The following is a 27682-nucleotide window of genomic DNA, read 5'->3' as shown; positions in this document are numbered from 1 at the left end:
AATGCTAAATTCAAAAAAACTTACCCTGTTCTGTCGCATACGCAGGTGTAGTTGTTGATACCATCGATGCAGACTCCGCCGTGTCTGCAAGGATTCGGAGAGCATTCGTTGAAATTAGTTTCGCAATTCTTCCCAGTCCATCCAGGCAGGCACTCGCACTTATACTCGCTTTCAGTGAGCGCTAAACAAACACCGTCGTTTCTGCATGGACTTTGTTCGCAAAGTCGTACGCCGAGTTGGGATTCGCAGAAAGTCCCTGTGAATCCTGGCTTGCAAGAGCAACTGAAGTCTCCTTTCGAATCCTCGTTGCACGTACCACCGTTGCGGCAAGTATTGCTCATACATGGCGAACCTGGATTCGAGAGAAAGAGCGTTTTCAGGATTCGCTGCTTGGACAATTTATTGGGAGATTAGAACGAATTTATAGCGAAAATATGCAACACCAGTGCCCCAGAAGCCCAGACACCTGTTGTCAGACGGAAAAAGCGAATGGTGGGTGAAAGTCTTTGAAAATCATGATAGAGCTCACATGAAATTTACGATGGACTTAGGATCGCATAGAAATGGAATGTTTTCAGAATATACGGTGGATTTATGGTGACTCCGCAGCTATTTTATGGCGAAAATGTATAATGTTGATAATCCAGAAGCCCAGACACCTGTTGTCAGATAGACGAAGCAAACTGTTGGAAAAGAAGTTCAGAGTTGTGATAACGTAGATATGAAACCTATGATAGACCTGGATCTGATGGAAAGAGAATGATTTTGGAATGTACGACGAGTTTATAGTGATTCTATAGCGAAAATATACAGTGTTAGTACGCTAGAAATCTAGACACCTGTCGTCAAATAGAAAAAGCAAACTCATGAAAAAGAAGGTTAAAGTTGTGATAGACTAAATATGAAATTTATGATAGACCTGGATCTGATGGAAAGAGAATGCTTTTGGAATGTACGGCGAGTTTATGGTGATTCTATAGCGATTCTATAGCGAAAATATTCGGTGTTAGTACTCTAGAAATCTAGACACCAGTTGTCAAATGAAAGAAGCAAACTGTTAGAGAAGAATTCAAAATCGGGAAACCTATGACAGACATGGATCTGATAGAAATGGAATGCTTTTAAAGTATATTGCGAATTAATGATTATAGCAATTCTATAGCGAAAATATAAAATAGTATTAGTCCAGGAGCCTAGACACCTGTTGCCAGATAAAAGAAGCAAACTCATGGAAAAGAAGTTCAAAGTTGTGATAACGTAGATATGTAACTTATGATAGACCTGGAACTGATGGAAAGAGAATGTTTTTGGAATGTACGACGAGTTTATAGTGATTCTGTAGCAAAAATATACAGTGTTAGTACGCTAGAAATCTAGACACCTGTTGTCAAATAGGAAAGGCAAGCTCATGGAAAAGAAAGTTAGAGTTGTGATAGGGTTGATATGAAACTTATGATAGACCTAGATCTGATAGACATGTTTTTGAAATGTATTGCGTATTTATAGCCATTTTATAGTAGATACAGAATGTTAGTGTTTATGAAACCTCGACACCTGCTGTCTGATTGAATAAGCAAATTGACAAAGAAGACATTAAAAAGTATGACAGAGATAAGAAGCTTATGACAAGAGTGATGTTTCCAGAATTTACAATGCATTTGTTGATTTTCTATAGCAATTTCATTTTGAAAGTGTACAACAACACTACACCACTCCAGTTTAGACATTTGTTTGTTGATAAAAACAAGAAACTATAAGAAAAAATATCGAAGAAAGTTATATAGTTGACACGAAACTTACAATGGACTAGAGTGTGATGGAAATACAATGTTTTCAGAAAGTACAGCGAATTTATAGAAATTCTGTAACAATTCTTACATATCTGTGCAATGTCAGTATCTCACAAGTTCAGACACATATTGTTCGATAAAAGAAGCACTATATAACAGAGAAAATCCAAGAAGATGATGAAACTGATACCAAATTTATAGTAGACGATGTTTTTAGAATTTATTCGCGTTTACAGCGATACTACAGCGATTTTATAGCGAAGATATACAATATTGGCATCACACAGAAGTTCAGATACCTGTTGTTAGATAAAAAGGACAAACGTTTGAAAAGGTATCCAAGATCGTTATAGTGTTGACTTTGAATTTATGATAATTCTAGATTTAATAGGAACCCGATGTTTTTAGAATTTCCCAAAAATTTGTTAACGATTTTATAGCGAACATAGATGGCTTAAAAATCCAGATACTTGTTAGCCAATTAAAAAAATACTACTTGCAACAGACGATGTTTCCAGAATTTGCGTTGAGTTTATAGCAACTCTATAATGCTCCTATAGCAAATCCATTGTGAAAATATACGTTATCAATGTTCCAGAAGAACAGACACCTGTTACATAAAAGAAGAGGAAAAAATGAGAAATACGACAGAATCTACATGATCCTCGCAACAGACGATGTTTTTACAGTAGTTAATAAATTTATAGCGACCTCATAATGATCTTAAAGTGATTTTACCGTGAAAATATGCAACGTCATTATTCCTGACACTCGTATACCTGTGATGAGATAAAAGAAGATAACCATAGGAGAAGAAAACCATAGCAGAAGAAAGCTAGCATAATAGTAGTATACAATACTACTAAGTAATAAATGCTACTAATTATTGTACCACAATATTAATAGTAGTATAGTGCACACAGTAGATGACATAATAGTAGTATACAATACTACTAATTAATAAACACTACTAATTATTGCACTGCAATATTAATAGTAGCATAGTGCACACCGTAGATGGCATAATAGTATTATACAATACTACTAATTAATAAATGCTACTAATTATGGCACTGCAATACTAATAGTAGTATAATGCACACCGTAGATGGCATAATAGTATTATACAATACTACTAATTAATAAATGCTACTAATTATGGCACTGCAATACTAATAGTAGTATAATGCACACCGTAGATGGCATAATAGTATTATACAATACTACTAATTAATAAATGCTACTAATTATGGCACTGCAATACTAATAGTAGTATAATGCACACCGTAGATGGCATAATAGTATTATACAATACTACTAATTAATAAATGCTACTAATTATGGCACTGCAATACTAATAGTAGTATAATGCACACCGTAGATGGCATAATAGTAGTATACAATACTACTAATTAATAAATGCCACTAATTATTGCACTACAATATTAATAGTAGCATAGTGCACACACACAGTATTATGGTATAATAGATGGTACAATGGTAGAGACAGCGCGATTTATGACGATGTTTATAGGATGCACAGGAAAATTATAGCGAAACTGTGCATGGTCAGTGTCCCAGAAACCCAGACACTTGTAATCAAATAAAAGAAAGAAACGGTAGGAGAAGAGATTGAAAAACGCGATGGACCTGGTACGAGACTTATCTTCGAAAGGCAGACAGGAATGTCAGCACAGTTCTTATTGACAGCGGCCAAGGAAATGTATGGAATGATGATGTTCCGTATTCCGAGTACTTAGCGTCTCTGGCATGCTAATCCTCTCGGGTTCGTGATCGAAATAAAATTACAGAGTCAGATGTCCAAGCAGAGTGTTACGAGTCGCTTATAAGCAATTTTCATTCGGCTCTACTTCAACTTAAATTGATGACTAAGGACACGTTATCGAGTGATAGGAAGCATTTTCATAGAAGTCAATAAGCTGATAGGAGTAAATGGTAGTCTAGGAGAAGCAAAACATGCTCGTGCAACGATTATAGATGAAAGCCAAAAATAGCATTCATGGCTGAGTAATCCCACGTTGACATTTCGAACATTTCCGTTTTTGTAAATATCTATATGCTCGTAGTATATGTTATAGAGTGTATACTATAAGCAAACTGTGCCATGTTACGTATAGCATAATATGGTATACTATAAAATATACGTGTATACTATTATTATAGCAAATTGTACTGTATAGTATAATGTAGTATATAATGTAGCATAATATAGTATACTATAAAATATACGTGTATACTATTACTATAGAAAACTGCACTGTACAGTATAATGTAGTATATAATGTAGCATAATATGGTATACTATAAAATATATGTGTATACTATTATCATAGTAAACTGCACTGTACAGTATAATGTAGTATATAATGTAGCATAATATGGTATACTATAAAATATGTGTATACTATTATCATAGTAAACAATACTGTATAATATAAAATAATACAATACATATATGTATATACTATCTATATACGTCTATATCTGTCCATATATCTACTTATTATATGGTGTAAAATAATCTATATTTTATGATAACATATATATACATATTTTATAGTATACTTTATCGTATTACGTAGTATAATTTACCATTATGCATACATATATGCAATAATATATTATAATATATTATTTTTGCAAATGATAATATAATGTATAATATATATAATAGTGACACGAGTAAAATTTATTATTATATATATATATATATACACACGCGCAATAATAAATTAAACTACACATATATACATTATATGCATATCACGTATATATAATAATAAATTGCTATACATACAGTACACACTAATTATACATCATATATAGTACTGCAGTACTATATTGTACAGTATCTACGATATATAGCATATACCATATACGTTATGAATAATGTCATACGATGTACGGTATATGTACATTACGTATACAGCATAGTACAACATACTCGAAATCATACGAGAAAAAAATGTTGAAAATTTATTCCAACGCGTAATTTAATTGCGATATCTCATGCGTTCATGTAAAATGGCTGTTATCTCGTTGATGGTAATAAAAAAAAGGACATAACCGAGGTTAACGTGTAGGTCTACGAGGCCATGAATCTATCTCTATCTTTCACCCGGTGCCAAAATCCCGTATTCGACGTCGATGTCTACCGTTGTCAATTTGACAGTTGTTGCCGGAATATCGGGCGTAACAGTGACACTCGTAACGATCCTGCCGTGACACGCATTTACCATGCATCATGCATGGCTCGTGATGGCAGAAATCCATGGTGGTGATTGCGCTTGCTCCTACACCACCGTTAAGTCCGCTCGTACCACCTGAAAGTTTCGTAGGAGTGTCTGCCATGCAATCTGCTACATGTATAAACGGTACACACGGTCACACGCGTAGCCCGAGAATTTACGCAGGTATATAGGGACTAGCTATACGTGATTTTCACTCTTAAGGATGTGCATCGAGTTAAAATTCTACTGCTCTTACTTTCGATTACTGCGTCTTTCTTTTTGCCAAATTCAAATACTACGAAGAATGTTGGGATAATTATATCGATATAGAAAATTCATTTTTGGGCGAATTATGTGATGTTAAAATTGAATTTGTGTTTTGGAAGAATTGGATTGGTATGAGATTTGTGTTTTGGGGAAATTAGGTTATTATGGTGTGAGAATGGTGTTTTGAGGAAATTAGGTTATTATAGTATGAGATTTGTGTTTCAGGGAAATTATATTATTATAATATGGAATTTGTATTTCTGGAGTAATTATATTAATATTGAATTTCTATTTTGGAGGAATTGGATTAGTATGAGATTTGTGTTTTGGCGAAATTATGTTATTATGGTGTGAGAATGGTGTTTTGAGGAAATTAGGTTATTATATAGTGTGAGATTTGTGTTTCAGGGAAATTGTATTATTATAATATGAAATTTGTATTTTTGGAGTAATTATATTAATATTGAATTTCTATTTTGGAGGAATTGGATTAGTATGAAATTTGTGTTTTGGGGAAATTATATTATTATGATATGAGATTTGTGTTTCGGGGAAATTATATTATTATAGTATGGAATTTGGATGTTTGGGTATTTGTATTAAAATAGAATTTGCACTTTTGAAAAATTATATCGATATAGAACTTTTATTTTGGATGTAATTATATTAATATTGAATTTTTATTTTGGAGTAATTGGATTGGTATGAGACTTGTGTTTCAAGGAAATTATATTATTATAATATGGAATTTGTATTTTTGGAATAATTATTATTTGGAATTAATTTTGAATTTTTATTTGGAGTAATTGGATTGGTATGAGATTTGTATTTTGAGGAAATTATATTATTATAGTATGGAATTTGGATTTTTGGATATTTGTGTCGAAATAGGGTTTGCATTTTTGAAAAATTATATCGATACAGAACTTCTATTTTTGATGTAATTATATTAATATTGAATTTTTATTTTGGATTAATTAGATTGGTATAGGATTTGTATTCTGTGGGAATTATATTATTATAGTATAGAATTTTGATTTTTGGATAACTGTGTCGAAATAGGATTTGTTTTCGAAAAAAATGTATTAATATAGAATATTGTGTTTTAGAATTATGTTCGTATAAAATTTAGATTTTGATATAATTATTTAACTATGATATTTGTATTTTAAAATAATTATATTAATATAGAATTCTTTAATTGTGGACTATAAAATATAAAATTTGTTATTTTAATTTAATTATATCGATTAGTAGTCTAAAATAATTCTAATAATATGGAATTTTTGTATTTTATTATTTTGTAAAATTATATCGATAGAAAATTTGTGTTTTAGAAAAATCATATAATAATATAGAATTTATGATTGTGGATAATTTTATCGATATGAAAATTATATTTAAAAAATATTATAACAGTATGGAATTTATTTCTGGATTAATTATATCGATATGGAAATTGTTTAAAATGATTATATTAACTTTCCAATTTTTGCATAATTATATCGATATAATATTCGTATTTCAGTATAATTTTAATGATATAGTATATTTCTAAATCTTACTATTTCCTATAATTATATTTTAAAAATATCATATCCATATGAAATTCATTTTCTAGAGTCATTATATCGATATGGAACTTCTTTAAAATAATTATATTAACTTTTCAATTTTTGCATAATTATATCGGTATAATATTCGCATTTCACTATAATTTTAATCATATAGTATATTTGCAAATTTAATTATTTTGCATAATTATATCGATAAAGAATTTGTAGTTTAGGCTAATTATATCGATATAGAATATTTCCTAAATGTCTGCTAGTTTCTAAGTTTCTACTTTCCGAATACTCGTGACTTTACGTGGCTAGATTTTTGATATTTATATACTGTTAAAAGAAGTATCTGATAAGAGAACGTTGAAATCCTTACATCCTTTATTTTCCGCAGGGCAGGGACCGAAAACTGCTCCATTATTGATGGTATCGTTGAAAAGAATGCCAGGACCTTGGAGGATGCATCCTCTGAATCCTTCTCCCACGATGAGGGAGCCATTCATATCGTAATCAGGTAGCATAAGAATCGCAGCATTGTACGTTGCATTTGCAATTACCTAAACAGAATAAACATGCACGTTATTTCAAAAATATAACTAAACTTCCTTAATTTAATATATTTGCAATGATAAAATCACTCTTTCAATGATTAAACATTTTCAGTCATTAAACAGGACTTCTTGACATGAGGGTATTCATAAATTCTTATTTTTGGTTTCTGCAGTAACTATACTGAAGTAAAGTATACTGAAGTAACTATACTTGGTTTCTAACTATACTGAAACTTGTTCTTATCTTTTGGCTGCATAACGAATTTAAATGATCGTGATTTAAGTTTTTAGTTATTAATTTAAAGTTTTTAGAAATTTACTTTTTAAAGGAATTTTTAGAATTTCAATTTTTAGGGAAATTCTTAAAATACATTTTCGAAGAGATTCTGAAAACTTCGTGCTTGAAAGAAATCGTTAAAAATTCAATTTTCAAAGAATTAAATATTTTAATTTTCAAAGTAATTATTAGAAATTAAATTTCTCTTAAAGTTCTTAGAATATTGATTTTTAATGAAATGTTTAGGACATTGATTTTAAAGGAAAATTGATTTTAATAGAATTACAATTTTCAAAGAAATCGGAAATTTAATTTTCAAAGAAATTATTAGAAATTAAATTTTTCTTAAAGTACTTAGAATATTGATTTCTAATGAAATACTTAAAACATTGATTTTAATAGAATTACAATTTTCAAAGAAATCGGAAATTTAATTTTCAAAGCAATTATTAGAAATTAAATTTTTCTTAAAATTCTTAGAATATTGAAACTTCATCTTTCAAAGTTGAATATTAAAACTTCATCTTTCAAAGAAATCCTAGAAAATTCAACTTTGAAAAAAATGTATGGAGTTTAATTCTTGAAGAAATCCTTAGAAATTCAATTTTGAAGAAGTTTTAATATCTGTGGTAGAAAAATTTATTAAAATTAGAATTTATAAAATATAAATTTATAAAATTAAATTTGTTAAAATAATAAATTTAAATTTATTATAATTAACAAGCAACTAACTATAAGTGGTGTTGTAATAGATTTATAGAATAGGGAGAACCCATAAATACTTAACACATTGAGTATCTATTACCAAGATGTCCCCTAATAGGTAAGTATTACCTACGTGGTAAAGGGTATTTTATTCAGTAGTACCAACTGTGAGATATCTTGTACCTTTTGCTTACTCTCTGATTAGAAATAACACTAGTTTCTATTCTCATTATATTATATTCCCATTAAATTTAAAATAATACAATGATTAAAAACAGTATAATAAATTTTTAAAAGCTTTGCTGTTGCCTTTGAACGAAATTTCACCATCAAAGACAAAGCTCGTATTTTCGTTCTCAACCTGTTAAAATGCAATTTAAATGGTTTCAAAGGCGGAATACTGCTAAAAAAATAAATTTTCTTTCACAACCATTTTTTCAAATTTTTCAAAGTCATTCATATTTTCCTTACAGGGAAGTATATACTCTTTCTTATTACATTTTTAACCGAATATTAAAGTACACTCAAGTGCACTTTGAGTGCATGCGTGAATTATATTATAATATAATTACGTGACCTTGATTTTATATATAATTATATGAATTAATATGTGAATGAATTTATATATAATTATATGGCCTTGAGAGCAATTGTGAAATATTATTTATAGTTCTATAATTTTCTTTATAGTTATTAGTATACATTTTACAGTTATTAATTTACATCAATACATATTAGTACAGGTAACCCTCCTATAACACGGTAGAGAGGTTCCTAGAAAATGCTGTGTTGTGTGAAACCGTGTTGTATGAGACCCAGAGTCGGTACAAAAAGGGGGTTACGTTCTGAAATAAATTTCTTCCTTAATTCTACATAAACAACTTAATTCTTATTAAAAATATAAATGTATGTACAACACAAAAAAAATATATATTTTAATTTAACGCAACTTTAATTTAATTAATTTCTTCGTTATCACTGCTTATGTAGAAGTACAGTGTTTTACAAAGGTTTTTGCAATTTTCTTATCGTGTTAGAGCGAAACCGTGTTATAGGATGCCGTGTTGTAGGGGGGTTCCCGTTATTTATGAATCGTGTTATAGTGACACCGTGTTATAGGATGCCGTGTTGTAGGAGGGTTCCCGCAATTTATGAATCGTGTTACAGTGAAACCGTGTTATAGGAGGGCTACCTTTATATAAATTTACAGTTTATGTTGCGAATGCTTAAAATGATGCTCAAAATACACGGTATTTAAAACGAGCATTCAAAAATTCAGATTTTTGCAATTCTGTCTACAATAATTAATGGAATTTCTGCAATTACATTTTTAAATTATACCACTGAATTATACTATAAATTTGATTATACAGCGTACCACTTTTTCTTGAATTTAAGCTTTTATGATTTAGGTTTGTCCCATCAACTTCCTTCATAGAGGTAAAAACTGTCAAGGTCATTATGGCTAATGGAATAATTTGGAGAGTTTTCAGTGGACATTCGGGTAGCTGCGAATAACGAGACGAGCAATTACCACGTAATCTAACAATTATTTGCAATTCAATTTAACAACATATTAATACGTACAAATAAGTAACGTAAATAACCCAATAAGAACGTTTTGATTCGTTAATTGCTCGTTTTGGAACACGTATATACCTGCTGATGCATATTAGTTTGAGCATTCGTAACTTAAAAAGTGAGTTATGAGTAATAACAACAATAACAATTATTATCGTTCTTATTGTTATTGTTGTTGTTATTGTTCTTTTTCTTCTTATTATTATTATGGTTGTTGTTGTTGTAACAATAATTATTTTCATAAAACATAATAACAACATAAAAAGTGAGTTATGAATAATAATAATAATTATTATTATTACTATTAATATTATTATTGTTCTTGTTATTATTACTATATTATTATTAATATTAACAACAACATCGGTGATAATAATTATTATTAATGTTACCCAGAACTCATTTTTTATGTTGCTATTATAATAATAGTAATAATAATAATGACAGTGATAATAATAATAGTACCAATAATAATAATAGAAGTGATAATACTAACGTGAGCATAAATTGGGATTTAACTACACTTTTTTACATTAAAAATCATCTCGAAGCTATAACTGTCAGCTATTCCTCAAAGGTACTCGCGATAGAGCTCTATCCATATAGAAAACTGTACCACTTCATGACCCATTTTCACTGAGACCAGTGCAGCAAGATCAGTGAAATTTGAACCGAGTGTTCTGCTAATGGCTCTAAATGAATCGAGTACACGACATTTTTATATAGCATGTACAGGAAAAGAGCCATGTGATATTTAATAAATCTGGCAAAAAATTATGGATTCGAATTTTCATTCCTTTTCTTTTTCTTGTTTCTCAAGCATATGCAGGTATTATTTTTCATTATTTCTTACTTCAATATGTTTATTAAATTTTCGTTACATTACTACTTGAAGCAGTGTCAAATTTCTTTCTTACGTCTCAATTTTGAGAAAATGGGTAAAATGTATGAAAAATATAATTTCATATAATATCTTCGATTGTTTGGCACGAGGTGACAATTTTGACAATTTTTTGGCTAACTTGCATGTCCACCGGTCGTATCCGCTGACGCGAATTCACGTCATTCGTGATCTTTTTCTGATTGCCACTGACGTGAATCCACGTCATTTAAAATTCCGTTTCTGGCTGTTTTCGACCAGATTTCAAGAAATAATTGTCTACGAGTCTAATATTTTGAAATAACTTATGCGATTTTTATTTTCTTTTTAACGAAGCAGGTCTGCAAAAACCAGCTTTTCAATTTTTTAATGTTACTCGTGTAGGAATGTTGGGTAGACAACAGAGTAAGCAATGATGTAAATATAAAAATGATTTATTATAAACTAAAACTTATTCTATGCGTTAATAACTTTCGGCTGACTCTCAATTGCTGACTCTCAAAAATTCTATGACTGATTCTAAAACACACTGACTCTTCCGCGTCCTTGCACTCTTATTTAACCGTTTGAGTCCCAAGCAGCGCGATCGCGCTCAAGTTTGCTGATGCATGTAAGTCACATATTACCAACAAGCGCTATTGCGACGATTGGGATTTTTCGACATAAAATTAAACAAGCGCTATCGCACCGTTTGGACTTCTTCGCACTCGATTAATCCCTTGACTACTGTGGGCGTTTATGGGCGCTTAGAAATCTTGCGTTGGTGACACGGAGAGCGTCTGTAGGCGATCAGAAATTTTGCGTTTGTGACACGAAGGGCGCCTATAGGCGCTTAGAAATTTTGCGTTTGTAACACGAAGGTCGCCTATGGGCGCTCGGCATAGTTTGACTTTCTGACACGGAGGACGCTTGTTCTCACAAAAATGGCGCACATCGTAACTCAATTCCTGCCGTATGGTAGGGCCGTTGCGTATCGAAATCTGCCGTAGTCAAGGGGTTAAGGCAGGCGTTATCGCGCTGTTCAGGGTTTTTCGACCGTGTTCTTTCGAAAGCCTCAAGCGCTGCTTGGGACTCAAACGGTTAACACATTCGCTACTCCGGGGGAATATAATCACCGGTCACGAGACGCCATCTACACACGAGTGATCATAGTCACCGGCCACGAGACGCCATCTGCACACGACGGGTGACTATAGTTACTGGCCCCAAAAATTGAGTAAACAATTAAGACGAGTGTACCGTTCCTTTTAGCTCTCTTCGCAAAGAATTGCAAGCCCTATTGCGATGGTCACTTTTTCCTTTTCCTTTTTTCTTCGAAAAATTTGCGTCGAAAGACCGAAATCTGAAGATTGCACTATCGTAATGTTGCCATCTTTGACACGTGACTTCGTTCTACGGGAGAGACTTCGCGGCGACGCTTGTAAAAGGGTTAAACCTTGTACTCTGTCTTCTTTCATGCTCATGTTCTTCTTCTCAATCGATGGGTCACGTATCCTAAACACTCAGACGCATTCCTAGGCTTTCACACTTCACTTGCATTCGGTTGTGTCATAAACATCCCTTACATTCGATCCTCTTGCACGTGGTCACTTTCCTTCTAAGCCCAAACACTCTTGACATTCTTTCAGGGCCGTACATATTCCTTTTCTATACTCATATATCGGTATTCAAAGTATTAACCCTTTCGCGACGGGTACCGTATACAGTGCTGGACAAAAGTATTGGCACAGCATGGTTGTTGTGGTACAAGTGCTTATAACTATTAAACAAATTGATTCGAAGGAAAAATTTTTTGACATATTCATTTATTATCTATTCTAGTTTATTACATAGTAGAAGCAATAATATAAATACACTGATTCACGAAACGATAACAAAAATGTATTTATTGAACATTTATGGGTGGACTATATTTCTTATTGAGGCACAAATAAAGCCTTTTGTGAAAAAGCAGGAAAAAAAGGACGCGTTTAGGGAAAAGCCCCTAAACTGCTAATTACTAATATGTATTAGTATATATATATAATATAAATATATATGTATTTAATATTATTAGTAATTTATATATTAATTTCAATAGCGGACTCAAAATAAAGCTAGTACAAGCATAAGGTAAAGCAGAAAATGGTGGCAAAGTATGATCAGTCGCGCCATCGCCAAATGGTTAAGAAAGGCAATTATTTTTTTTCGAGAAACTTTTACACCTAGGAAAATTTTATACATCAATTATAACGTATATTGTCGCAATTAGATGAAAAGAAATTAAAAAATGACGAAAGAAAAATAATAAAAATCTATGAAGGGAGAAGAAAAAGAGTCTTATAAAGAAAAGAAAATTAAAATATACGTTGCAAGAAGAGAAGGAAGATGATCTTAAAATATATTATAAAATCTTTCCTTTTTTCCCTAAAAAAGGTAGTTATGAAGTGTATTATTTCTTGTATTCAGTATTGTAGGATAATTTAGTATAGTCTACAAAAATAATTTTAGAATATACGGTAAAAATGGAAGAAATTATTTTTTAGCTTACAGATCTTCTAATGTATTTAAATATTAGCTACAGAATGTGTTAAAGGAATATATTTGCTTTTTTCCAATAAGGTATCAAAAAGATTTGAAAAAAGAATTTTATTTTTCCATGATATTCCCCTTCTGAAATTATTCGAATTGTGCTTTAAGTATTTACATGTTCTCGGTACACTGTGAACAAATTTAGCGCAGAATACATTAGTATATTTAGTACATATAGTATAAAGTACATTTAGTACATTTTGTACAGAATACATTTAGTACATTTTGTACAGAATACATTTAGTACATTTAATGCAGAATAAATTATTCTTACTCTGCGAATCTACCATAGAAATAGTACATATGCGCTCATAATTATGAAAGCGGTCTGTCATCGACTTAAGAGGAACGATTTTATTATTTATTTCGTGTTGCATTCATTTATATTACGATACAATATATTTATTTTCTACAAAACAGTGAAAAATTGAATCGTTAGATCGAGTTTGTAGCTTTATCGCAATTTATTTTATAATTTATGACGTAATATAATAATTTAAAAGTCGAAGCTTTTAATATTTCAGAAGCAAATACAAGTGACTTAGACCACTTTCATAATCACAGGTACATATGGCTAAATTAGTATAATTCTGTATTAGATTAATACAATTATATTTTGTATTAAATTAATACAAAATTATAGCAAACTAATAGATAGTGGCATTTTAGAAATTACACATTGTGAGTTAGCATTTAAATCCCCTTGACAGTAACAAATTTAATAATAATATATATCTAAATTGTACAAGTTACAATTCTGCGGATTACTATAATTACTATAATTATAAAAAATATAATAATCCGATAAAAAATAATAAAATGTTTAAAGTTATTTACCCAATTAACATTTAAAATTTGTAGTTTCTAATTTAGCAATTCGATAGTGTAGGTGCAGTGCACATATCAATAGAAAATGGGTAAACTCGTGAAATACTGTTTTGCCATTAGAGGATTCTAAAAATTGTAATTTTTATTCCACATTTTTTTGCAGAAATGCATAACTTACTGGACACATAGAAAATATATGCAGTGGTTGTGGCCAAAATTTGAAAATGCCATTTTTATAAATATTTCAAGCACATTTCATTTATTTCAGGTCACGCATAAATTTCAAGCTGTATTACAAAGAAATAAGTGACATTGATATATTGTTTAAAACACCAGTTCTAATTAACAGATTAGCACACATTAAAATTGCAAATATTTTTAAAAACGTTTAAAAAGAAGAGTCATTAATTCAAAATAGCTTAACACTTGTTTTCTGATTTATTTATATATTATACAGAATCCGGCCAAATAATGCATAAATGAGGGCATAGCGTGATACCTTATTAAAAAGTAAGTCAAAAATATAGTACAAAATTTTTTAATTTTCGGCTTAGTTCTTGAGAAAATCGAATTTGAAAATTTACTGCGTATATATAGTACAGTAACACGCTATAGTATAACATTCTCCACAAGTGTCAAAATATTTTCCATAAAATATTTCAGTATATATAGTACAGTAACACGCTATAGTATAACATTCTCCACAAGTGTCAAAATATTTTCCATAAAATATTTCAAATTTTATTTGATTTCAAAATCAATGACGAACCGATTTTGACAAAGATTTTGAAAAAAAAAGGAAAAGGAAAATATGAGAAACGTTAATTTTTACCCTATACATTTTACCCTAATGCTTTTTTACTAAAATTTACTAAAATAATAAATAAACTTTTACTAAAATAATTCTAAAAAATGTAGAATAGTTCTAAAAAATCGATCGATAGTGTAGGATGTTTTAAAAATTCTACCTGAAAAAATATAGTTTCATTAAAAAAAAATTCAGTTGCACTTTGTAAATGCACCGATGCACTTGAGAAAAGAATTGCACTATAGGATAATACAATTTGTTAAGTAGTGCAAAATTTTCCTCTGTAACTTTTTCCTAAATTTATTTGGAACTGTGCTGCAGCTCGGCCCAGTTACTAGATTCGCCTCGTATATACAGGGTGCTCGCGAAATCGTGGCACGACCATCGAGTCGATAATTTCTCGCATAAAATTGACTCGAAAATGTAGAATAAAATTTTTTAAATGATTAAAAATAAAGTGTCAAAAATATTGTGAAATTATTTAGTTATGTTAGTTTAAAATGGCTTACTGGACAGCATTTGTGTGCTATCTTTTTGACCGGGAGTGTACATAAGAAATATAAACCTAATTCATATAGTACACTGGAAATAATATTCCAATAAGATTCGCGAGTATTAGCACACGACAAATAAATAAATGTTAAACCTATTTCATTAGTTATCCTTAAATATTTCACACATAGGAATTTTATTTTAACACTTTGCTGTCGGCAGATGCACTAAACAAAAATTTTGAAAATTTCCACTTCTATGAATGGTGTAGGGTATTAATAAAAATATGATATAATGTATTCAAAATTTTAAATTTGTTTCGATATCCTCTACAATGTGGCAAAAAAAAAAATATATATATATATCCTATTTGTTTAATTCAAGGTCACCTTGATCTCTATATGAAGTTTTTTTGTATCGACACTTATTATATAACCTATACTGCTCAACTTTTGTGCTAAACTTTTTTTTGTCAAATGATTATAAGAGGGTGAGAAAATCATGCATCTCATTAAAGGTAACACCCGGTATATAGATATTTGTTCTCATCCTACCTATAATTATTATTATTTGTGCATTATTTATTCAGCTACTCATAGGTCGGTAGCTCTAGTTTAAATTTTCCCGCCCTTTGCACTCGGTGATTTTTTCGTTACTGGAAAACAGTAATTCGAAGACTTTCTGCCATAAAGTCGATGATATTTTCAGAACGGTAAATAAGAAATGCAAATTAATTGTATGACGTAGAATTATTTTACCTCGATATTCCACGCGTCGTTGGGTAATTTTAAATTCGAGATATTAATTAATATCGATCTTTAGAACCTAAAGTCGCCCTTTAAATAGTGACTAAGGGTCGGCTCTCGAGTGCAAAGGGTTAATAATAAAGAGATTTACATCCTGGATATACGTTGATTACCTGCGTATGACCAGCCGCGTTTAACGTGAGATTGCCGAGTCTGAAAAACAGATTGACATTGTGCCAAGCGTTATTCAGTAACCTGGCGTTGAGTCTCGCTTTATATCGTTGTTGATCAACGATGGCCGCGAACAGAAGTCCATCCGGGGTCACCTCGAGACTAATCGAATCCTCGTTGTACTTCTGTATAAAGAGACGACCTCCTTCGCACGTCCGAAAACTCAGGCCGCTATGCCTGTGCACGGACACGAACGAGCCGAGTTTGAGAAACGCCGAGCCGTTGAAGTACGCCTCCCTAGGACGTTCATCGTAGTTCTTGTGCCTGACGTCTTGCGGCGCTTCGTCGGTGACTACTAATAAACTAGTGAGTACTGAAACAGAAATTTGAAACATAACCTGAGCGTTGTTTTCTTTGTCGGTGTTAATATATCAATTGTAATAATTATGATATCGTGTATTAATGATATTATAATAAGTAAATACAAAATCTCTCGATTTATTTTTCAATGCTTGCATTATTCTCTATACATCATTAGAATAAAAATTATTTTTCATGTCATTTATACATATCTATCCTTTGCTTTGATATTTCTTTTTGTATTGCATTGTTATCGATTCGATCAATTATGTTTTATTACGTACAAAGAATTATCTTGTATATTTGAGAAATACAAAAAAATATTAAAAATTTTATTCATGTACAGGGTGAGTCACGAAAAATAGGACTCCTAAATATGTCTGTTATTTATAGTTGTATTTAAAGACTTCTTAGGACAAAGTTTCCTCAGTTGAAGAGACGTGTACAGTAATGAGGAGAAAATTGATCACGGTCCCTTTTTTATGCGAAGTTATTAATATCTTTTTTTCAATGGTATCATATATTATATATAAATAATATAAAAATATATTAATTTGATATATTAATTAATAAATAACTGTTATATATTAATACTTTACTATATTGTATTATTGTATTATTATTATTATTATTGTATTATTGTATGTATATAATATTACTATATTGTATATTATTATATTGTGGTAACAATATTAAAATTATTATGAATATATGTCCTTAAGTTATGAAAAGAGTAAATATAAATTAGCGTAGCGTAGTATGAATATAAACTAGAATAAAATTTCACCAAAATTAAAATTTATACGACCGAAATTTTTTTTACCAAATAATAATATTGAACAGTCAAAATAAATATTACACATATTTTCTTACATATTATTTACTTGTATTGACATATGTATCTATGTATTACTACACACATATGTGAATAACTATTATATTCTTGATAACGTAAAACAGGATATTTAATTAATTAATAAATATCAAATTAAATAAGGATTCAACATTTTTTTTCAAATTGGAATTTTCTATCAAACATCCCAAGTAATGTTCATAATCGAATATATGAACAATTGCAGGCATTTATTGAAAGTAACAGATGCAAGAGACTGAATTCGATAAGGTATGTGTATGTCCTAATTTCTGTTATCATTAGTGGCTTGAAACTTCGGTTTATAATATAGATAATGCATGGTAGTATTGAATTCTAATCGACATATGTCAAAAGATTTGGTTTCTCTGCTCACAGATACGTTAAATTTAGGTTGCCAACTAGCACACCTCGCAGCTCACGACTAAATACTTAGATAATTATCCAAACATTTACTTAAATATTAAACGAAACTATAATAAAAATATAAACATATAAATAAATAAATATAAATTACACTTTATATTTAATTATATCAAACACAATAACAAATCACTCTAATTTCAGTTTTACAATTATAAATCATTAAATTACAATAAATTAAATGTACCCGAACAAACATTAATTTACTTTTTATAATTTTTATTTTATTTATAATTTATAACTGTTAGGTTATCATTTTATAAACATCTTTCCATATAAATTCTGTTCCATTAAAGACGTATACTATAGATATTTGGAACTTCGTAATTCTCACTAGCTTACAATTTCCACTACGACGTATTGCGAATTTAATGTAACAAAACAAGTTCTGCAGTATTTAATTCCTTTCATTAAGTGCTTTAAAAATACTAGCAACATTGGTGAGTCCACAAGCAAGGCGGCTGATGAAGTGCACTGCACCCACAGGAGGATCGATGGTAACCAATAAATAATGCATGAGATGCATCTGCACGCCCTCGTAAGGTTGTATAGTTGGAAGAGACGGCCGTTTAAGGTGGACATTACGGTTATACATCGGTGAAAATTCGTTGAAATCCTATGACTCGATTCATTCATACGTATATATTACATCACGGTATTAACCATAACTTAATGGATTTTATATTCAATATTTACTTCCTATAAAATAAATATCTCTTTGCACCTCACTGGCGCCATTTTGGGGACATTGATAACCTCTCACGTTGCTTATTTAATTTTACTTTCATCGATAAAGATGGAAAATAGAAAAAGGAAGAAATATTGCGCAAATAAATTCATTTAATTTATAATTTTTTCCCTTTCCAAATAGGATCTTTGATTTGATGAAAAATTTCGTTGGGGTTACTAGTAGACCAAAAAGAAAAATTCTCAGAATTCTAAAAGATAAATTGAAACAAATTTTCTACAAAAGAAAAACAATAAGACAAAAAATAAAAATACAGTAAATAGCGTCTAAACAAAAATTTGAAAAATTCTGTTCCTTAATGTGCATATATAGACTACACCCCACATGCAATTGCCTTTGATAAACTCAGAAATATTTAAAGTCGCCGAAATGAAAATTTCAAAAATTTGCAATAAAAAATACCTCTCCACAAAAATATAAAATTAACTGAAGAAATAGTCGAGAATTATTAAAAATATCGTTTAAATATAAATTACAAAATACTTCGATCTTCGATATTATAATTTAAAAAAAAAAAAAAAATTGAAACGAAATAAAATAAAATTATATATTTACATCATTACCACAATATCACATCAAATCGTCTAAATTTCATACCTTACATAAAATGAACAAGAAGTGACTCGCGTCTATCTACATTTATCACTGAAAGAAGCAAACGATTTATTCTTTCTCTAATTTGTACAATTCGTATAACGCTATTTGTCCATGGCGAATGGATGGGATACCCTCGAAATAAAAATAAGCCTGCTGTGCAGATTGCCAGGGGGAAACGAAATTTAAGGTACATTATAATGCGACGGAGTTAACGCCGAGTCCTTGGCCTTGTCTGTCCACGCTTCGAAATATATCAATAACGGATAACCTTCGAACGCATGGAATTCGTGGAAATGGAGGATGCACGAACAAATGTTTTCCGAATGATTAATATCGCGAAAGATGATACTCCGCGCTATACCGTTGTCGAGGCGACGCAAAAGTCGCGAATGCTGGAATAAACTGTGAGAATTTGTAGGAAAGGAAAAAATAGAATACGTGTACGCGATAGTAAAGAAATCATAAATGATTTATAAGGATTAACAGTTCTTATGCAACCGTTAATTAGAAAGGTCCTGAAATATCGTTTGTTATGTCCAAAGAAAATTAAACGAATACGAAAGAAAGGTTTTAGCTGATAATAACATGGAAATTGAGTTCGTTTGTAAGGAATAGTACATTGGAAATACTCGCCTGCTTATTCTGCATTTTAATAAAACCTTGTGCAACATATCTCTGATGATCTATTCCTACGATCGTTTCCTCATTTACATTTTCTTATATTGACACAATAAACGGGGACCTGTTACCTCACACACGTTCATTTTCTTTTAATATTATTAATGTATTGCTGCGTGAAAAATGGAGAAAAATATGGAAGTTGGTAAATAGAATTTTTATCAATACACGTATATATGTATTATAATGCTATTTTGTAATTTAATATTTAATTATTGTAATTGTAATTAGTCTTAGCTGTACAAGTAAAATTAAATGTATAATGGAAACGGAATTACGTAACTTTGAAGGATTTGATTTTATGATAAATTTAAAGGCGAATTAATTTTGTTTTCATTTATTTACTTTCATTTTTAAATATATATCTTAAACACTGAACATAGTTTAATGATAAAAATATTGTAAATTAAATTCTTCATAATTATTAGTTAATTGTTAATATTAAACAATATTTTTAGAAAATTACGTTATGCTATTTAATAACCATTACTTTTATGGATTAATATTAAATTTATTAAATTTATAACACTTATTATTAATTATTACATTTATTAGTTAAAACTAATTATTAAGCATTAATTTTAATTAAAATACTTAAAATATTACGTAATCTGCAAAATTCTTAAGAACTTTGTTTCCATATTATTTTTATATATTATATAATGTACGTAGTAATAATTATGTAGTATAAATTACTTCATTTAATTTAATCATTTGTATTATTCATCATATTTTTGATCATGTAAAAAAAGTATTTTGGTCATAGTTATAACATTTGTTTTATATATTATAAAATATAATATTCATTTCATTATACAAAGATGTTAACCTTAAAAGTTTCTTTAGAAATGAGCACTACTTATCTTCTAAAGTATAAATTAAAAATATATTACTTTTATATCTGAATAAAAAAAATCAAAATAAGGACAATCGTATTAAAATTATATTATAATATAAAAACTAAAATCTTTTGATAATATTATGCATTCACTTAACATTAGGACTACTAAACTAACCAATGTGACTAATTTCAGACTTGTTGTTTTCGAAATAAAATTATTGTAAATGTACAGGTATCTTTGAAACCAAAAAAATCATGTCACATTTATTTAGATTTAGATAGAAACATAATTATATATACATATACATTTTCATTATTGCTACTCACATAACCTATATTTAGGTACATATTGCGTATTCATAATTCTATAACTATTAAAATTACCATTAAAATTAAAAACCAACTAACCTCTAAATATCTTCGAATAACCCAAATCGTATCGTCCATATAAACTTACGATCACTTATGAATTAATCTCTTCAGGGACGAATTTTTTTGAGTTAACGTTACAAGATTTCAAAGCAGTAATTATAAAGCAGAATAAACCGTTATTGGCGATAATATTCGACGAGACTTTTTTTTTCTATTGTCGAGGAATTCTATGATAAATAGTTCTCCAAATGATTCTAATTTTCTTCCCACTTATAATAATCACAATAAAAACGTACACATATGTACCAATATCGCCGAAGAGATTAAACGAAATTCATCTCCGCACTTCGATTCGTTTTCCATTGCGAAAGAACTTTCGCGGCAGAACGAAAAAGATTCTTTCGCGGCGTGCCGCACGATGTCGCTAAAGAGACGACGTCAGGGCAAGAAACAGGGTCTCAGGCGGGTAGAGACAAAAAGAAAGGCGCGAGGTATGAGCGACGATTAAATCGTAACAAAATTATTCGAGCTCGGATCCGAGGAAGCAGCAGCAGCGAGGCATCTTTAATTAAGATTCATATCGCGCGGGCTCCTAGAGTTTTTCCACGATCCTCTCGCATGAGCGCACGCGACACGTTCGAGAGTGAATGCATGGCAGGAACTGGCGGGTTCGTGTGACCGGCATATAAAATACGCACGTGAAAGACAGTTGTACTTTGCGTACGTCTTAGACGCGATTGGACAGAGGATACACCGTAATTCGAACGACTGCAGCGCGTTAGACTCGGGGACACGGAGAAGAATCACGGTGAGTACAGTCAACTCTGTTATGAAGCGGTAGAGGTACAGTCGTCGAGGAAACTATAGGGTGAATCCGTACTATCATTAGAGGACGTTTATCTTGTAAATTGTAGGTATTAGAAAGAAATGGCAGAGGACAAACTTTTATGATCTTCTGTGATTAATGTAACAGGGCATATTATTTTCGTATATTTGTAATATTTTTTTAGGAAATAAAAGTGAACTTTAATTTTTTTTATTTAATATTATGTATTTTCTTGTATCATGGGGTATAGAAGCATATGTCAGGATGAATTTATTCGGGTATTATACAGGGACTTTGAAAGTCTCGTAAAGACAGTAATAAAAGAAATATCGGGAGTGTTTTATACTAGTTTTTTTTAGACCTATTATTCACTGGTGAGGTATTCACGTATTATACACTGGGTGATTACTGTAATGTCTTTGTTCGCGAGTACATAGTTCAATTAATATCAATTATACTTTTGATAACTTTTCATAATATCGTAATTTAACAAATTTTAATTATTTTTGTTTTTAGTTTAAAAAATTTCCAAATTTCTGGACACATATGTGTGAATATGAAAATGATCAAATCGTAAATCAAAACTGATCCAAAGTGGTTCAAGTAAAAAATCTAAAACTAACGAATTTTTCACTTATCTCGTATTACATCCATTTACTTTACAGTAATATGAAACTATTCATGCAAAGTAGAACTGTTCAACCAAATTTCTAATCATAGCAAAATTAATTTTTTAATTTGTAATAACATACATACATTTATAAAAACATACATACATACATAAATCATATATATACATATATAATTAAAAGAAATATAATGTTGATACATGTACTAATTATTATAACATATTTTTTCAAATATATATATATCACTTGAGCCACGTTTATAATAACCGGTACATGTATTTTTTTTATGGGACACTATTAAAGGTATACACAAATGCAAATAACAAAAAATTAAAATATGAAATAATGCAAATATATAAATATGTACATTTATATCAATGGTAACATTATGAGAAGCTATAAAAATTGAATTTCTTAGTAATTCGTGTAATTCATTGCTTTATAATATTAAGTTTCAGCATCGTTTTGGATCAAGTAATTATGGGAAGAATTCTCATTTCTTTAATTATTGTACTAAATTTATATAACTACATAACACAGGGTGTCATAAATATTAAATATTATAAATATTATGTAATATTATTACATTACATTATTTATTATTCCACAAAAGAGAATATTATATTCTTCTACAATATCAACCTCTAATATCCTTCCAAATCAAGCAATTAAATAATTTTATTTCAATACTCTGCAAACATATATGAATAAAATTTTTGCAAAAAATTCAAAGATTTTCTCTATTTATATTTATTATAAATCACTATACAGGACACGTAATTAATCATTCTCGTCCGAAAACGACTTTATTCGATCCAAAAAATGACGTGAGACTTAAAATACGTGCATTAACCCTTTGCACTCGACGATTTCTTGGCTAAAGAAGAGCAGAAATTCAAAGATTCTCTACTAAAAAACTGACGATACTTTTTTGAGCAGTAAATAAAGAATTGTACAATAATAGAATTGTAGAATTATTTGATTTCGATACCTCGCACACTGTTACGTTACATTAAATTTGATATATTAATTAATATCTATCTTCCAAATTTTATGAAATGGTCATTGAAGGTTACCTCTCGAGTGCAAAGGGTTAACCCTCTGACTACTTTGAAACACACTAGTACCAAACAGTAGGAATCCATTTGTAATGTACACCGAGAACGGTGAAACTTTACGTTAGGTGTACATTTCTGACAAACTATTGCATATAATAATAATAATCAAATCCCTATATTCCACATTAAAACAACATTATTTATTTCCTTGCATCCTGCATTAAATTGTTACTATACATACTTAAAATCTAACAGCAAACAAAATTTATGGACGCCTTTAGGTGTGCACAGTATCACAAGTGCAAGATTTCAAAGCACCTTTATGCACCCTCATTGGTCAAAGGATTATAGCCGTCACTATGAATAGCCAAGTAATTATCGAAAATTATAAAATTAATTTGAAAGGAAAAGAAATTTAAAAATTTTAAATTAATTCAAAATTAATCTAAGTGCAGCCACTTTGCACAGGAAGAGCAGTCAGTTTCTATGTTTTTGTGGCACTGGGAATGCTCTATTCCGCGTGCATTTTACATACGGCTCGCACTGCTCGATTTCTAAGAGAAAAGTTTCAGGAGATGTAATTATTTGATATCCCGAAACGAACGTTACTTCGGTTATACCGTATAAGTAGAAACGGTTTATGGAAATTCGTACTGATCGTGAGACAACGCTGAAAGCAACCGGAAGTAACTTCCTCCTCTCTAGAGCGACGAGACGCAACGACGAATATGGTGACGTGCCTCCGGTTTTGCTGGTCTGAACGACGATGAGTCGATGGAAAGACGTTCCGTTTCGTGACTATGCAGGCATCGAAGTCTCTACTCCGCGCTGAGCAACGGGTAGAGGTTTCTCACAAGTTCCACGAGTATTTGTCACACTTCTGAAGTCGACTGACTCATAATGTACATATAACAATTTGAACAAAATGAGGAAACTATATATGAATAAAAATTAATACGAATGGGAACTGTGGAAAAACAACTATATACAGGGTGTCCAAAAAGGTTGGGACCAAACTTGGACTACGCGTTACGCGTTAGAGGAAAAATGTTTAGATAAACTTATGCCCGAAAGTGGTTTATTAAAAAGATATAAGGCTTTAAAGATATTTAAGATCTTTTCTTGTAAGAAATTTTCGGAAATTTAAAGAAGGAAAAATTTTTTACAATGAATTGTGAGACGAATTTTGTACGTAAATAATGATTATATTTTTTCAATAAAGCCTTTTTGGGCGGGTTTATATGAGCTTCTTTCATCTATTTGACCTCAGTGACCTCAGTAGCCTCAGTTTGGGTTCCAACTGTTTTGGACACCCTATATATACGAACAAAAATTCAGAAAGAAAAGGGGTTAGAATTAAGATGAAAATTAAGTGACCAGAATGACTGATGATTATTCTCCAACTTTATTTTAGAAGGATAAAATATTGAATCGACTAATTTTTGGTAACACTGTTTAATTGATATAATGTATCGAAGAAGTGTATTTATAGTTTTCTTTTTAGAACGTTTAATATTGTTTTGATACTAATTTAGTTCTTAGCTACTTGGAATTTATTGTTAAGTAATAGTAGTAAGTACGAATATTCAATTATTATACATAAAAGTTTCTTCTACAAATTTTAGGTTATGAATCATTGTAATTACAATGGTTAAACCTTAATTTAATTTTTTACTATTAAAAATTTATCCACTAAATGTTGATAGTTAAATAAGAATAATAAATGCAAATATTCAATTATGATAAAAATTATATAAATTTTTATTGCAAAAATATTTTATTGCTAAAATATTAATTGTACATATTCAATTATCATGCATAAAAATTACGTCTTTTAGAAATTTTAGGTTATGAATCATATTCGTAACAATGGTTAAGCATTAATTTAATTTTTACTTACAAGCAATTTTTAATTAAATATTAATATTTAAATAAGAATAGGAATTGTACACATTCAGTTATTATACATAAAAATCACACATTTTGTCAGAATATCTAGGTTATGAATCTAGCAATTTCTTACTGCGATCTGTTAAATTGGATAAGGTAGACTTGCAAAAAGCGAGTAATTATATATTCTCCAATTAGGTGCAATAATAATGTAATTTATTGTAATTAAATAATTAAATTTGAAAGGAGTGTTTAACAATCTGAACAAGAAATCGATAAAGATAAGAAGAAAATGATTTATCTGCTTGGCATATTAGAAAGGAGTTTACTGTTAGAAAGCATAACGGATCAGAGAGGCTGTGTAAAATTTCACGATTCGTTTACTATGTCGATGTTTCGAAAAATTCCTTCTTATTAGCAAGCACCATCTCTTACGGTATAGTTATTTCAATTAATTTATGAAAACGCGCCATGTACAATAGAAGTATATCCAGAGATATTTTATTAAAGTAAATACATCGTACCATACACAAATATAATCATACTGAATTGTTCAATTGATATAGACAATATTTACCTTAAATACTTTTAAACTGACCATGTGTATGTAATCCAAAGTTACTATACTTTTTTAAACATTTAATTTTACTTAGTTTCCTTTCTGAAAAATAATTTCTCCTCGCAGTATGTTAAATATTACATATGTACAATAACATATAATATAGTATATAACATATACGTATATATGCACATTATGGCATACGTTGTATATTATATTATGAAATAATATAATATCGAACATATAATTACATTTACCATGTTAGGATACATTACATTATACGCAAATTACGTAAATGCTGTATAATTTATCGATTGCTCGATCGATGAATTCGGAACATGCAAGTTACTCGACAAAATAAATGATCATTAGTACCTAACGAAGAATTTATTAACGCAAAAGAAACTTTTATGAAATCGTTTTCTGTTCTCTAAATGACGTCACATATTTTTCATCTCGAATTCTTCAACTATATAAAAAGACAATTATATAATAACATTATATACAGGGTGTCCCAAAAAACGTATACACACTTTAATACCTCATTATTTCTAATTTATATTAATTTATTATAATATAAATATAATTTATTTATAATCACGCAAAGTGTGTATACATCTTTTTGGGACACCCTGTATTATCTTTTTTCTTTTATTTACGCTATTCAACCCATTATGGGATTATTAGCAGCGTCCTGATAGTGTAGTTTGTATCAATCAAAGTTCTACTTGATAGATAATTAGGAATTAAACATATATTGTCTTAGTTATCCAATAAAAATGTAATTTAACGTATAGGTATATTTATTAAGAGATATACATAAATATTCATCCATATTACATCGTATTATACTATATTATATAAATACCCGCCCATTTTCTAGGAATCACGTTGAAGCACTCTAAGCAAAGGAAAGGTGGTACAGTCACCTATCCAATACAGTCGGCACGATATGTCATCACTTTTCTAGTAAAATTCTTTGCACTTATTCTCTCTAGCTGAATATTCGAACATTTTTCGTATCACACTTTGCAAAATCGTCTCACATTTCGTGCTTTGCCCGGAATTTTTCTTAACTATTTAGGGCACACTGGGATTAAAAGTGTCCCACCTTTTTGATGCACCGTAACGCACAGTGGGACATTTTTAGTCCCACCTCGAAATATTGCAATAGCTGCATGCGTATAGGTTTATATTTCATCTTATTTACGTAAAGCAGTCGGTAATACCTTCGACAAATGTTATAAATGTCGAGTGCAAAGGGTTAATTGATAAATCAAATTTAACATCATATAACAGCGTTCGAGGTTTCGAAATCAAATAATTCTACGCGGTGCTTACTATACGATT

The 27682-nt window shown here is 30.0% G+C and overlaps 1 protein-coding gene across 1 annotated transcript in view; it reads right to left on the bottom strand.

Annotated features, from left to right (window-relative positions):
• crb (cell polarity complex component crumbs) overlaps positions 1-27682 on the bottom strand; it is a 91494-nt gene that overhangs the window by 23508 nt on the left and 40304 nt on the right. Inside the window, exons 2-5 of the mRNA XM_017900733.1 lie at positions 16483-16853; positions 7247-7427; positions 4967-5134; positions 25-352 (exon numbers count right to left, since the gene is read on the bottom strand). Coding sequence (XP_017756222.1) covers positions 25-352; positions 4967-5134; positions 7247-7427; positions 16483-16853 — 1048 coding nt within the window. The remainder of the gene's footprint in view (positions 1-24; positions 353-4966; positions 5135-7246; positions 7428-16482; positions 16854-27682) is intronic.

This window comes from Eufriesea mexicana, unplaced genomic scaffold (assembly GCF_001483705.2).
Source record: "Eufriesea mexicana isolate 0111107269 unplaced genomic scaffold, ASM148370v2 scaffold1362, whole genome shotgun sequence".
NCBI classification, from domain to species: Eukaryota; Metazoa; Arthropoda; class Insecta; order Hymenoptera; family Apidae; genus Eufriesea; species Eufriesea mexicana.
Note: the sequence above shows the minus strand (reverse complement) of the source record. Positions and strands in the feature narration are given on the sequence as shown.